We start from the raw sequence: 14,179 nt of genomic DNA, 5'->3' as shown, positions 1-14,179 counted from the left end.
TTTGAGATGGGTTTATAAAATAGAAGTGACGGGCCCACACTATTGGATACGGTGGCGTGACCATTGCTTTGTTTCTTCATTGCAAAAAGTGTTAGGATCGTAAAAGGTGTCATCGTATATATTTTGAAACTACAAATATGATACAAATTTCCTTTGGTAGAGTTGGTTTGCATGTCTTTTCTTCCACCCAATGTGTGAGTTTGAATAACCTCTGTGTCATTTTATTAGTTTTCAACTTCTAATTTCCGGTTTATTATGTTTTTGAAAAGATCTGCAATAAAAGACTCAAACACGTGATCAAACATACGAAAAGCAAAGAAGTTCCTAATAGACAAATGACGATTTTATGAAAAAAATATATATATGTTTATTTTTTATAGTCAAACGGTGTCATCATTTGAAAAAAATTAGAAGTCCGCCTCTGTATGATTGTGTATATATGTATATTAGAATATAATTTTTTTTACCGACATTAATATATTAATTACGGGTTGGAATGAATATGGTGGTTTGGAGGAATTAATTTAATTAAACTGTTTGCAAATTAAGTTAGATGGATTGATCAGGTTTTTGGGTAATACTACACTTTTTTACAATTGAGATGTAAATTTATGTGATAAAACATAAGAAAAATAGGGAAATTGACTAAAATAGACGATCAATCCTCTAATATTCATTATATAGACACATTTTGACTTAACTGATGGAATTAGCCGAACATTACGCAAGTGACATTACGTCACTTGTAATTTACTTTCCGGATTAAAAAAATGAGGAAAAAATTCAGCATTACGCAAGTTGGGTAAGTGAATATAGGAGGTCTGCTCTGCATAAACATTATGAAAGTAACACTTACGTAACTTGTGTAATACCTGTGTTTCCTCATTAATTTAATTCGAAAAGTGGATTAGACAAGTTACTTAACGTAAGTTACATAATTTAACCTTGTCGTGATTCCTACGACTTTAAACTTGACCACGCCGCCACACTTCAAACCATTTTAAACCTTAAATAACTACCCTTTTTTGTCAATTTATCAGAAAACGTGATGTGCGGGGTACTCGTGTGGACATGATCGTACACAGTACACTCGCATTTGAGATCTCCATGGTCTCCTTTTGCGGTAAAACCCTTCTCCATTGTAGTCAAAAACCCATATTACAATTCCCAATGCCACCTACCCATTCCCAATTCCAACTCCAATTCATCCATCTTTCGTCAAATTCTCATATTTGACGAAGGTTCCACCTAACCATTTCAGGAAAAAGTTAAAACTTCTGATTAGGGTTTCTTATAGTTCCTCGAATTAGGAACAAAATTACTTGGCTGTGCTGTTGGCAATCCTCGCGAACATGGACGAAGAAGTGGTGAAAATTGGGGCCCGCGAAGAAGATAATTTTGTAAGAAGAAAAGAAGGAGCAAATGGAAATTTGATCTGGAGACCTGTAAATTGGTTTAGAATGCTGAGTGACGAATTGAGCTGGAGATTTGTGTTGGCTGTGGTGATTGTGTATGGAATCAATCAGGGTACAAGTATAGGATTGTATCGTGTTAGTGTACAGTACTATATGAAGGATGTGCAGAAGTTGCAACCTTCTGAAGCACAATTTTACTCTGGGATTATTCAAATTCCTTGGATTATTAAACCTCTTTGGGGTCTTATGACTGATATTGTTCCCATTTTCAGATTAAGAAGGCGCCCTTACTTCATATTTGCAGGTATATTGTAACTGTATCTTATTTTCTTTCAATTCTGATCCCAAATTGAATATGCTTTGACCAAATGCTGCTTTTGTGTTAATTTAATGGGTGCTCCTGTATTTTATTTTGGAAAAAAACCATAAAGTATAGTTAGGGGATGCTTATCAAACTCTTACGCGGGTAAGCGCTTACCAAGTCACATTATCTTACCGGATGAATATGACAAGGACCAATAATCTAATCTTACTCGGTAAGAGCAAGTCACGTTATCTTACCGGATGAAAATGATAAGGACCAATAATCTTACTCAGTAAGAGCGAGACAAAAGAGCCTTACCCGGTGAGTGAGAGCAACGACTGTTACCCCGGTGAGCGCAATTGTTGCATACGATGTCATTTTGGCGGACTAAAATCTTACCCGGTAAGTAAATGATAGTGTTAAATTTTACCAGTAACTGCTTACCGGGTAAGTGTTTGGTAAACGACACCTTAGTCTCAAAGATTTATGTTAATTTTCCATTATATAAATCCTTAATTCCTTACAGTTTCAGTATAGGCTACTGATGTAGTTATATGGAAGTAGGTTTAATGAAGCTAATTTAGTGCAAGAAATACCTGTTAGAAAGATATGACTTCATTACATGAATTTGGATATGGGGATTGTGAAGGTGATTTGAGTAGCTATGTTGAATGCTCCCAAAGGAAAAAGGATGCATGATATGAAGATAGGAACTAAGGGTCTGTTTATCAACACAAATTGGGGGAACGCTAATTGGGTAAGAGGGTTGGTTTGAGTAAGCCCTGACTGGAAATTGTTTCTGTGTGTTTTGTAGTGAGTGCTTAATGATAAAAAAATTACCATTAGAAATTCTGTTGGGAAGGAAGGTAGCTATCGCATAATTAAATTGTAAATGAAATGAAAAGGGTAGGCGTGGAAAGTATGTAAACTGTTCTGGTAAGTGAAACAATAACGCTGGTTTGTAGGTGCTTTGTCAGCACCTTCAGTCAGATCAGTCCCTAGGTAAACATGCTGATGCTGACCAAGTCAGCCGTGCTGACTGAATCAGCAGTGGTCAACACTCGGTAACAGCCCCTAAATGTACTCTGCAAGACAATGCTAATAAGACTTGTTGGTGAATACTTCAACACGATTTTGAACGTATTAATGACAGTCAAGGGACAAAATTCTTTACTTCTTTACACGAAGTCAGTCGATGGAGGTGGTCTCCAAGTGCACCAGAAAGGTCCCCTTTTGTATAAGTTATTTCTATGTGACCTCAAAGAGATACTAGCTTTCCGTCTCTAATTTGGCATCTTCAAAACTTGCATTGTATATAGCTTGTTGATAGAAGTTTCTTTAGAAATAAGATTAGTTAAATCTGATTTGGTTAATCAATATTTTCAGGTTTAGTTGGTTCCATCTCCATGCTAGTACCAGCATTTAGCACAGACTTGTCTCTTGTATGGGCCATATTGTCTTTTATGACAGCAAGTGCAGGGGTTGCTATAGCCGATGTGACCATTGACGCCTGTGTAACAGAAAACAGTATAAGTCATCCTTCTCTTGCTGGCGATTTGCAGAGCTTGTGTGCAATTAGCACCTCTATCGGCCAGCTCGTTGGGTTTGCTATGAGTGGCGTTCTTGTTCATATAATTGGACCTAAGGTATCATTAGAAACCACTCTTTGGTCACAAAATTTTCATTTTATGTAGTCCCCTAGAAGTTCTTGCTTAATTGGATTTGAGAAAAACCCATGCAGACTATTACTGAATGATTATTGACTTGTTATTGACCATGCTTGTGCTCGTTTCATGCAGGGTGTATTTGGAATCTTAAGTATTCCTGCTGGGATGGTGATTTTGGTCGGGATGATGTTGCAAGAACCCCTTGTCCATAGCTATTCTCACAAGCGTGTTAGGTTTCTTTCTGGGATTTTGTTGCGTTCTTTCTTATCATCTTTATAATTGAACCAGTGTTTCTTGTGTAGGTTAGCCAAAAGTTTCTTGACGCTACTAAAACTATGGTGACAGCTTTGAAATGCCCGGATGTTTGGAGACCGTGTTTGTATATGTATCTGTCACTTGCGTTTGGGTTGAACATTCACGAAGGAATGTTCTATTGGTACACCGATGCAAAAGCAGGCCCATCTTTTTCTCAGGTAGGCCAACACTTCCCATTATAAGCTTTGTTAGCAACTGGTTGATGCTTTTTCACATGTCATGAATCATGATCACTACAATAAAATTGGCTACAGGACACCAGAAAATGTCTAAATGTCCTAATAGTCTGCTTTATAGGACTTACGTTTATATGACCAAATATTTATGTCTTATGTAAATGTGTTATAATAAGTTGATAGAACGTTTTTGGCTGTTCTAACAAGTCTTTTAGGACAATTTTAGAATATAACATTCTAGTAGTCTTTTTATATAACATGATTTGAAAAAGTGCCTTATAAAAGATACGTTCATAAAACTTCTCAAAAGTATCCATAAAAAAACTGATAAAGTGTCCTCAAAAACTTGATATGATGCCTAAAAACGTTCTAACATCCTATTGTAACATTTTTACATGGGACGCACAATTCTTTTGTCTTATAAATTAAGTTCTATAAAGCAGTCTATAATACCTTTAAATATTTTTGGCATCCTATGGAGGCGATTTCATTGTAGTGGATAGACATGATGATAGATGGTTAAAGCAGAATGTGTAGCATTTAGGATATTAATATTGGTTACATTTATGAAATGCTTAAAAAGAGTACACCTTTTTGATGCAGGAAGTGATTGGATCCATATTTTCGGTAGGTGCAATCGGCTCGCTTTTGGGTGTTCTTCTCTACCAAAATGTGTTCAGAAACCATCCCTTCCGCCACGTACTATTTTGGACCCAACTGCTGTTTGGTGCATCAAGTCTTCTCGATTTAGTGTTGGTTTTGCGTCTAAACTTACAATTTGGCGTACCAGACTACATCTTCGTAGTGATGGACGAAGCTGTTTCTAAAATGATCGCACGTCTCAAATGGATGCCACTTCTTGTTCTGAGTTCCAAGTTATGTCCTTCTGGAATCGAAGGCACGTTCTTTGCTCTGTTAATGTCGATTGATCACGTTGGGTTGCTCTCATCCTCGTGGGCGGGAGGACTCTTACTCCATGCACTGAATGTCACAAGAACACAGTTCGACAACTTATGGACAGTCGTATTGATTCGAAGCTTTGCAAGACTTTGTCCAATTGGGCTTCTGTTTCTGGTTCCCAGAAATGATCCAGATTCATCCATCCTTCCGTCTGAATTGCTATTGACTAAAAAAGGCGACGATGTACTGGAGTCAGAGGATTCGGAAATGATCTCTCTGGTTAACAATCACGTATGATCAAAGGTGGGTTTGTTCGTCATGAATTGAAGTCCGGAGATAAACATGAAAAGAGAAGACCAGAAGTATTATTGACGACACCACCCTTCAAAACTAGCCATGAACCATCCAGCCGGGTATGCGTGCTTGTTTGGACATGTTCAAGTCATGATCCAATTTGCAGACAAGAAGACACTGTTTGTTACAAGCAGCCTTCTTGTCTGCAAATTCCTTGGCGTGTTTTAATATATCGCTCTGAATTTAAGATTGAAAATCATTCAATTACATATTTAACGAATCATAAATTGTATCAATAGATTCATAATTTTGTGTACCATACCCCGAAAAGTCAAGTCATTTTTTATATATTTTGATTTTATTTAGTTCAAATTCATATTTATAGTTTCTGAATTCTGATGATGTGTATTCTTGTGATTGATGGATAACAATGGGACGAGACAACAAACGTTTATCAAATATTTATCATATGGTTGACAATGTAATTTTAATTATAGTAAAACGTATTTTAAAAGTGTATTTGAGTGACCCAATTACAAATTTCTAATGTATTTTAAAAATCTATCATTAACAAATTTTAAAATTATTCTTTTCAATGGTCGGGACAGGTTGGGAACGGGACTGGCTGACCGTAACCGGTTATAACTAACCTTAACCGGGCTCAACATTTTTTACAGGGACCAGGAACGGTTACGTCTGGACCGGTTACGGCCGGCACTGTTGAGGCCCGTGACTGGTTTTTGGCCATAACTACGATCATCAGATTATAGATTATAAGTTCATGATTCAAGCCCGTTACCATTTTTGGCAGAACAGATCTACTAATTCTTTGATTCCAATCATTGGTTGATCAATAATATCCAACTATTAAGACATATACAACCCTCCTCCTTTGGCTGAAATCATTGAAGCAAAGAAGAAAGGACTTGGTACAATAAGACTTCATGTGGTTGATTTTTAAGCCATTAACTCCAATGGTTAAGTTTTGATTAAGCTTTCTTTAAACAACCATTAGAAATCCTCTTAAATTGATCATATATAATGACAAGTACTTATTAGTTCTTACAATTTTTATTTTTTAAATTGTATATAAAATCATATGAAAAATAAATATCGTAATTCTAGGGATAAATTACATGAAAAAATAACGTACTTTAACTTGGTTCCTATTTTGGGTAACGTATTTTCAAAACATCCATTTTGATACATAAGATGTAAAGTTTTAAACATTTAAGTACTCGGGTAACCGGTTGAAACATTAACTGATTAAACATGTTCAAGCATTAACCGGTTAGATTAAGATATCCATGTCAGCAAATAATACTGAGTTGGATACCACATCACTCACTACATCAGCATGGTAACCAGTTAATACTTCAACCAGTTCCCCGGATACTTAAATGTTTAAAACTTTAGATCTTAGATACCAAAATGAAAGTTTTGAAAGTACATTATCAAAATATAAATCATGTTAAAATACGTTACTTTTAAGAAGAAAAAGTTTAGAAAAAAAAGATGACATGTTTTTGGTATTTGTGAACAATCAAAACTCCAAACCATATTTCCAAGGTGAGATAGAAACCTAGGATTTCTTGAAAAACAAGAAACACAAATAGCCTCCCCATTGGAGGTATTACATGGGATATTAGTTTTCGAGGGTTTTTCTTACGGTTGTAATTGGGTTTCTGTGAATTGTGTCGGTCCCAATTTTAATTTACCGGCTGGAATGTATTTGTGCCATCACCATTTTCAAATACAGTATTTTCTACGATAACACGCTTTTTAATGGAACTTTAGTTTTAACTGGTTGTGACCAAGAAACCACCTATGCCGGGAGCAAGTTACTTACAATACTTAGTTGACATTCATAACGAAGATTTGGCTCAATGTGTTCTATTCGATATGGGTAAGAGAAGAACCCGACCCGGATGTTTGGCCTCTAATTCCGGTAAGAAGACCATCAGTCTCTTATTTGGAAAAGAGGTCGTTCAACACTAGTTTTCGGTAAGAGGTTTGTTTTTTTCTTTATAAACAGTTAACTTATTACCATGCTAAGAACCTTTTATCCGATAAAAGATGGTAAGAAACAAGTAAATAGACCCTAAAACTTGAAGTAACATTTCAAAAAGTTAATTTACCTAACTACAAGGGTGGTGTTTGATTGGTTTGAGTTTGAGCTCCAAAGGCAAAAAATATTTGGAGGTCTCAGGTTCAAATCCAAGGAGAAATAAAAATTCATTTGCGGTCATGAAGGTTCAAATACGGTGACTCCGGGCTACCTGTAAAACAGATGGTCGTCCTGGGATTAGTTGGCTCACGTAACGAGTTGGAGATTCAGGTTAATGAAAAAGAAAAGTTAATTCACCATAATCGAAAGAAACATATACAATGAACTTAAAAAATATAATTCATGCTATCTATAATATATTATAAAACATTTGACATAAACACTTAAAACATTTTTTATGAATGAAGTACTGTTTATTGATTCATATTATTTAAAATTCAAGATTACAAGTACTTTTGCATAAGTACATACAACTTTATTTTTAAATTTGTATAACTAACTGCAGATAAACATAATCAAATACAAGATAAACATTCATTTTAAATATAAAAAATCTAAAATATAATTAAGATAATCATTGAGTTCTAACAAATGTCTAATTATTATCTTTATAAAAAAATATATTATTAAATCAAAAATAAATTACTTTGTTATTGAATCTAAAATAAGTTATAATAAAAAAATAGAATTAAAAAAATTATACCAAAAAAACGAAAACTATTAAATAGTTAATTATATACTAATATCGATTTATTATTTTCAGATGTTTATACTATCTTAAAATTTATATTTTATTTATAAATAAAAATATTGTCGCTTTCTCAAAACTATATAAAATTATATTTTATTAATATAAATAAAATAAAAATTAAACATTAAAATATAAATTTATCTCGTTATATTGTATTGCACGAGCATCCTTTTAATATTTATATATAGATTTTCCAAAATAAGAAAGTTTAGAAAGGGGCGGGTTTGAAGGAATTGCTCCTTTTACCGATGGCTACCTAACACGCCACCACTTCACCAGATGCGTTATCGTTCGAAGGACTAAGCCCTTTTCACCGGGTCAACTCGACTCAGTTTCAGCCCATCATCATCATCCTAGGAAACACAGGTTTCAGGAACGAGATAAAAAAACAAATTGCAATCGATTGGAAAACCTTAAGGGTTTTCAGTTGACCGTCTCCTCGGAGTCTCAGTCGGAGCCGTGTGGACAAATGGCGCCGGTAAAGAGAGAGATTACAGACCAATCTTCTCAGCATGACAACGAACACCATCCTCCCAACAAGAGATCTAAGGTTTTTTTTATGTGTATTTATTTCTAAATTTAATATTGTACAACGAACCTTAAAATCTATGGAGTTAATTGTTAGTATACAACATCCTGGATCTCCCTGATCAAGCCATACAGTTTGATGTGGAACTTGAGAGGTTTGTGGCGGTTCTATCCACTGGTGGTTATATTTTCTTCATATACACGGATTTATTAACATCACGGTTGAAGTGAAAGATCCAGAATAAATTTAGTAGATATCAATTTCTATTGTTCTACTTACGTAGCTGAGCGAGTGATAGGAACAGATAAAATCAAGGATGTTTTTGTTGTGAAATGAATCATTGTAACTTGTAATTATGCATCTGTAATCTGTATGACAATCAGTGTTATTTTAGGGTTCCATCTCCAGTGATAATTAGTTGTTAGAGGCTTAAACTTAATATTGAGGAAATTTAGGGCACAGCTCTGAGTTCTATTGGTGGAAAAGAACTTGTGAATTTTGGGAATTTGCAACTCTTCATTGTTACATTCAGAAACCAACTTTGTGCCCTAGCTTCTCCATATTGTGGTTTTGTTCAGGCTAGTAAACGTTGTTGCCTTTTAATTGTCCCTTTTGTTTTGGCAGCAGCAGGATTTTGGAGTGGGTGGTTTTCCTGTATCACAAGCTCAAGTCAATCCATTAGACGAGCCAAGTCCATTGGGGTTGCGGCTGAGAAAGAGCCCGTCTCTCTTGGATTTGATTCAAATGAGGCTTTCTCAAGGAAATGCTTCATCCAAGGCTGGAGTGCATACTGTGAAAGAACACAAAATCACTGCTGCTTCTGCTGCTTCTGCTGCTACTGACAAGCTAAAGGCTTCAAACTTTCCCGCATCACTCCTTAGGATAGGTACCTGGGAGGTAAGATCTTCTTATCCGTGTGTTCCTTCTTTCTTTCTTTTTTTGTTGTATTTAATTTGTTTGATAATTCTCCCAACTTTTTCCTTCCCTATTTAAATACATCTTTCCTTTGACAAGTTCGTTATGAACTGTTTGGATGTATCTTCTTATGGTGATGTCCACTTCCACAGCTTGAGGTCGACTAACATAAGATGGCTTTGTTTGTAGTATATATCTAGATATGAAGGGGACTTGGTGGCGAAGTGTTACTTTGCTAAGCACAAGCTTGTATGGGAAGTTCTTGATGGAGGCCTCAAGAATAAGATCGAAATTCAGTGGTCTGACATTATGGCTCTGAAGGCAACTTGCCCAGATGATGGCCCTGGAACTCTAGATATAGTGGTAATCTCTGTTGTTTTGGTGTAATTATATTACTTCCAATGATATTAATGATGTTGATGGTTTGCCTTTCCTTCTGCAGTTAACTAGGCAGCCTCTCTTCTTTAGAGAGACAAATCCACAGCCTAGAAAGCACACATTATGGCAGGCAACATCAGACTTTACAGGTGGACAGGCTAGCCTACACAGGTACAGGGTCCTCTAGGAGTTGATGGCTATGGTGCATTTACATATTTTATTGTCATATTATCATGGTTTCATGGAACTATGGAAGATCAGATATTGTGTCTATCATAGTCATCAACATACGTGCCTCTGGGACCTCTTCATGGTTGCCCAACATTAAATCTCTCATTGTGCCCAGGATTTAACCTTTAAATTTTTTCAAGAAAATGTCAAAATATTAGTGGTGGCACAAAACAAACCTATTTCCAGATTAGAGATAGGGTTTGTCTCAGCTTTCATCCATTGTTAAACCCACTGGCCTCATTGGTCCAAAATCAAATTCATTAGTCCCTTTGGAAAGCTACTAACTTCATTGGTCCCATAATGTTGCTTGCTATCTAGTGTAGTAGTATATCTATCCGCTTCTTTAGGCCCAAAGTGAAATTGAACTCTACCGTTGGACTGCGGGTGAAATCTACCAGGTTCCTCCCTCGATAGATCCCTTTTCTTTTCCCTTATACTTCCACACCCGTGACTCTGTCACCCTGCCAAAATATACCCCACCATTGCTACTTCCCTGTGACATCTTTCAACCATCATTAGTGCTCCAACACTTGTTGCTGCCTTTTGTCCTACCTGCTGTGTTCCCTTTCGGCCATGTCTTGTAACTCTCGCTCTCTACCCTTCCGTCCCTTGGCGCCTTGTTTGTTCATGGTGTCCTCCACCGACCACCATCCCCCTCTTTGCCACTGATGGCCTCGTTTAAATTTCTTTATCATCTATTATGACCCATTCCCTTTGCCACCACTGTTCTCATCTCTCTATCTTTCCCTCTCCTTCATCGCTGCCCCTCTGGCAACCATGGTTGGTGCCACTCCTTTTACTTGGTTGTTCGACTCCAAGAAACCACACAATAGTTCCTCCATGGAGGAAACTGTGACTCAAACTTTCATTCATCTCAAAAATTTCTTCCACCATCGTAGATCAAACCGCTCTGATCTTCATCTTCTTTGCTGCCATTTGTCCCTAGAATCTGTATCAAAAAGCATGTTCTCTACTGATCTCCTATTTATAGAGCTAATTAATTATGGTAATACGAAAGTTACTATGTTAACTAATTAACCTTAAATATCACGAGTCTAACATGGGGTTACTTGAATAGGAGGAGGAGGAGGATGTGGGATGAGCAGCTGAGGCTGGACATAACGGCCTTAGGGCTTAGATTTGTCCAAGGATGACCTTTTGATAGGAGCTCTTGGAGAAGCTAGACTAGGAAAGCAGAATATTTGTAGGGAATAGTAGCTTTTGCAGATAGGGGGATGGGGTGCGATAAAACTCTTGATGCCTTTTTAATCACACTAATTTTACAAATAGTTTCCAATGTCTCTTTTTTCAAGGGTTTCATAACTGGACATTGAACTCATTTCATATGATGGGAATTGCCGGTGTATTTGATGTTGCCTTGCAGCGAGTCCGGGCATCATTTCAATGTAGCCTCTTGGACTGAACTTACCTTCTTAATTGAGCAGCACTTCTATAATTTCTCATAACTTTCAAATAAAAAATTACAGTTTCTCTCAAGACTTCCCAAAATTTTCGCAAACCGGAAGTCGTTATGGAAACGGTCCCTCTACTCCTTGGGGTACACGAAAATGTCTGCACACATTGGGCGCCCAGACCCTACTTCCAAGTGGGATATATTGGTCTTGTTTGGTTTGGTCAGGTAACATGGGGTCACTTTACTGTAAACTAAAGTCAAATTATATAAGCTCATTAAAAAATTAGAAGTGCCAGATTATTAAGGTCTATCCAAACAGTGGAGAAGATAATAGATATTATTTTCAGTTGTGAGGAAGGTATGCTGAGCATGTACATTTTATGCTTTATGTCTACAAGTGAATGGTGCAAACAGTAACCAAATTATAGTTCATATCATTCCCTGATTCTCAGTTTTTGAGTTGGAGCATCTCCAACAAATTTGCTATAATTTAACCACAAAAGAGAAGCAAGAGTCAGAAATCTCCAAAAAAATTCCAACAGTTTCTGTATTTTGGAGATTCTAGTATTAAAAATCTCAATGCATTTAATACCACAATAAAATTTAAACATTCATTGGGTTTTTTCGTTGGGAAGCTTACAAAGAAAATAGGAAAATTCATGGGTATCTAGGAAGGTACAAAAAACTATTACCATAAATTTTGCTTATCCTCCAAATATATAGAATGCTACCTTCTTTCTCCATTTTGGAGATAGGTTTGGAGAATCTGATTGGAGCCCAATTTCAGTATTTCACCTAACAATCTCTATTTCCTCCATTATAGCAAATCTGTCGGAGATACTCTTACAACTTGATTAGCATTGGCTTCTTACTCACGAGACCAGGTATATACTGTGCACAGGCTGGAAGGCTTACTGCTTGCCTGGCTTGAGGTTTACCGCCTTATGTTTGCTTTCGTGTTCCACGTCTTCTATTTTTATCTCACCCAAAAAGAAGGCTCATTTTTAGTTTATAACAGCCAAAATAGTTGACAGAAGGGGAGTAATGATGTGTCTAGATATTTGTTTTAGTAGCAGATGCTTTTTAAGCTTATGAAAGGTGCTACGCATCCCATTAACAAATAAGTTGATTTGATCCCCTAGGTTTGTATGTGCTTTCTGCTATACGAGTCTTCTTTGCTTATTGAACATTGGTCCCATTGCATATGAGGAGAGTCCTTAAGGTATCTTTAGACTTCACAGTCTTGGTGTTGTATAGTAGGAAATCACTTGATGATATAGCTTGCATCAGATGTGATAATTTTTTAAGACTTGGTCTTAACTCTTATTCCAGCTTAACGAATAAGAAGCAATGGATGGTAAGTAGTGTCCTTTCACTAATGTACTGGTGAAGTAGGGTCTGGATTGCAGATGAGTGGTTCCGTTTGGTAAACTTTAGATCGTGTTCTCCATCAAGATTTCAGTTTTTATTATCTCAGTATTGATGTGATTGGAGTTCCGGTATAAGGTTCTATAGTAAGTGAAAATTTAGTAAAGGATGGTCGTATTTCAGCAATCCTGGGTTCCGTTCTCTAGTACATCCTCGAAATATATATATTTTTCCTTGCCTTGATATTAACGATTAGTTCCTGCTGTATAGCAGGCATAAGTTTTAACTACTTATATAATATTCATCTAAACCTGCTGTATTATTCTTTTTTCTATAGGCGGCACTGTCTGCAGTGTCCACAAGGGTCATTAGGCAAGCACTATGAAAAGCTCATTCAGTGTGACCCTCGTCTTAATTTTCTAAGTCAGCAAGCAGAGGTAACACTGGAATCCCCATACTTCGAATCCAGAAGATCTGTGTTTGAAGAGCCAAGTGAATCAATTGAATATAATTTGAGTAGTGATGGACCCACCACGCTCGAGTTACGTGGAACAACATCCCCGTCAGGAGGTCAGTCGTCTTCTTCTAGAAGTGAGTTGCATGAACCTGCTGGTAGTAGACATACAGAATTGCTTCGGGAAACACCTTCACCCAGCTCAGGTAAACATGGTTCCAAGGACATTTGCTGCTTAAGATTTTCTGCAAATTATTTACGTATTTTCTTTTCGCGCTATATATTCAGTGATGGAGACGTCGGCAAGTGAAGAAATGAGAAGAGCTGGGTTGAAGGGATTGAACCGTTGGGATCAGATGCAAGTGCCAGGGCTACACTCATCTATGTCAATGAGTGATTTGGTAAATCACATTGAAAACAGAATCACGAAACACAGGACATCTGGTGACCAACCTCTTTCCCATGAAGAACAAGAAAGCTTACAGATTCTTGAAGACATTAGTCGTTGCTTATTCAATGATGCTCAATATGGAACATCTACTTCCGATGAGAAATCCATAATGTCGAGAGTCGACTCTCTTTGCTGTCTTTTGCAGAAGGATCCCACAACAATTCAGGATTTAAAAACCGACGGTAGCAATGGAAAACTGACGACAGAAACTGAATCAGTCAGTGGAAGCAAGGTTGCAGAAGATTCTTCTTCCATACTCGAAGCGGAGGGTGAAGCTGATGACAGTAAGAAGGGCATGCCTAGGAACGACTCTGTAGGAGAGTTGCTGCTGAATCTTCCTCGGATAGCATCGTTACCCCAGTTCTTTTTCAACCTCTCTGGATGATTCTGGCAATCAAACTACTAGATAATTCTCTTAGTGCATAGCAACTTGTGGGAGATCCTTCCATGGCTTTTGTAAAGTATTGGGATTTGCAGATGTAATCTTATAACCATGTATATATGTTGCATTTTCCAGGATTTAGAGGCTGCAACGTTTTGCATCTATAT

The 14,179-nt window shown here is 36.8% G+C and overlaps 2 protein-coding genes across 3 annotated transcripts; both read left to right on the top strand.

The window, feature by feature from the left end:
- The first annotated feature begins 1,255 nt into the window (after positions 1 to 1,255).
- Positions 1,256 to 5,401, top strand: LOC112510013 (probable folate-biopterin transporter 3). Of its 2 annotated transcripts, XM_025115263.1 has the most exons (6): positions 1,509 to 1,527; positions 1,688 to 1,719; positions 3,106 to 3,365; positions 3,519 to 3,614; positions 3,689 to 3,859; positions 4,481 to 5,401. In XM_025115263.1, the coding sequence occupies exons 3-6, from the start codon at positions 3,126 to 3,128 to the stop codon at positions 5,072 to 5,074; spliced, it is 1,101 nt and encodes a 366-aa protein (XP_024971031.1). In that variant the 5' UTR covers positions 1,509 to 1,527; positions 1,688 to 1,719; positions 3,106 to 3,125; the 3' UTR covers positions 5,075 to 5,401. The 2 variants fall into 2 exon arrangements, with proteins under 2 accessions (XP_024971030.1, XP_024971031.1); XM_025115262.1 differs by having other exon boundaries at positions 1,256 to 1,719.
- Positions 5,402 to 8,116: 2,715 nt separating this feature from the next.
- LOC112510411 lies at positions 8,117 to 14,104 on the top strand. The gene is made up of 6 exons (XM_025115817.1): positions 8,117 to 8,440; positions 9,044 to 9,316; positions 9,524 to 9,697; positions 9,777 to 9,883; positions 13,063 to 13,385; positions 13,468 to 14,104. Exons 1-6 carry the CDS (start codon positions 8,360 to 8,362, stop codon positions 14,013 to 14,015), a joined length of 1,506 nt encoding a protein of 501 aa, XP_024971585.1. The 5' UTR covers positions 8,117 to 8,359; the 3' UTR covers positions 14,016 to 14,104.
- The last annotated feature ends 75 nt before the right edge of the window (positions 14,105 to 14,179 follow it).

This window comes from Cynara cardunculus (assembly GCF_001531365.2).
Source record: "Cynara cardunculus var. scolymus isolate 2C chromosome LG 3, CcrdV1, whole genome shotgun sequence".
In the NCBI taxonomy this organism is placed as follows: Eukaryota; Viridiplantae; Streptophyta; class Magnoliopsida; order Asterales; family Asteraceae; genus Cynara; species Cynara cardunculus.
The sequence above is the reverse complement of the archived record's forward strand: the minus strand, read 5'-3'. Positions and strand labels throughout refer to the sequence as shown.

Bases quoted from the DNA above. Each gene is read 5' to 3' on its own strand.
- LOC112510013 (XM_025115262.1), top strand. From the start codon at position 1,353: ATGGACGAAGAAGTGGTGAAAATTGGGGCCCGCGAAGAAGATAATTTT. The intron at 1,720-3,105 runs GTATATTGTAAC...CAATATTTTCAG, and splicing joins CCCTTACTTCATATTTGCAG to GTTTAGTTGGTTCCATCTCC. The intron at 3,615-3,688 runs GTTAGGTTTCTT...TTTCTTGTGTAG, and splicing joins ATAGCTATTCTCACAAGCGT to GTTAGCCAAAAGTTTCTTGA.
- LOC112510411 (XM_025115817.1), top strand. From the start codon at position 8,360: ATGGCGCCGGTAAAGAGAGAGATTACAGACCAATCTTCTCAGCATGAC. The intron at 9,317-9,523 runs GTAAGATCTTCT...CTTTGTTTGTAG, and splicing joins TTAGGATAGGTACCTGGGAG to TATATATCTAGATATGAAGG. The intron at 9,884-13,062 runs GTACAGGGTCCT...TTTTTTCTATAG, and splicing joins GGACAGGCTAGCCTACACAG to GCGGCACTGTCTGCAGTGTC.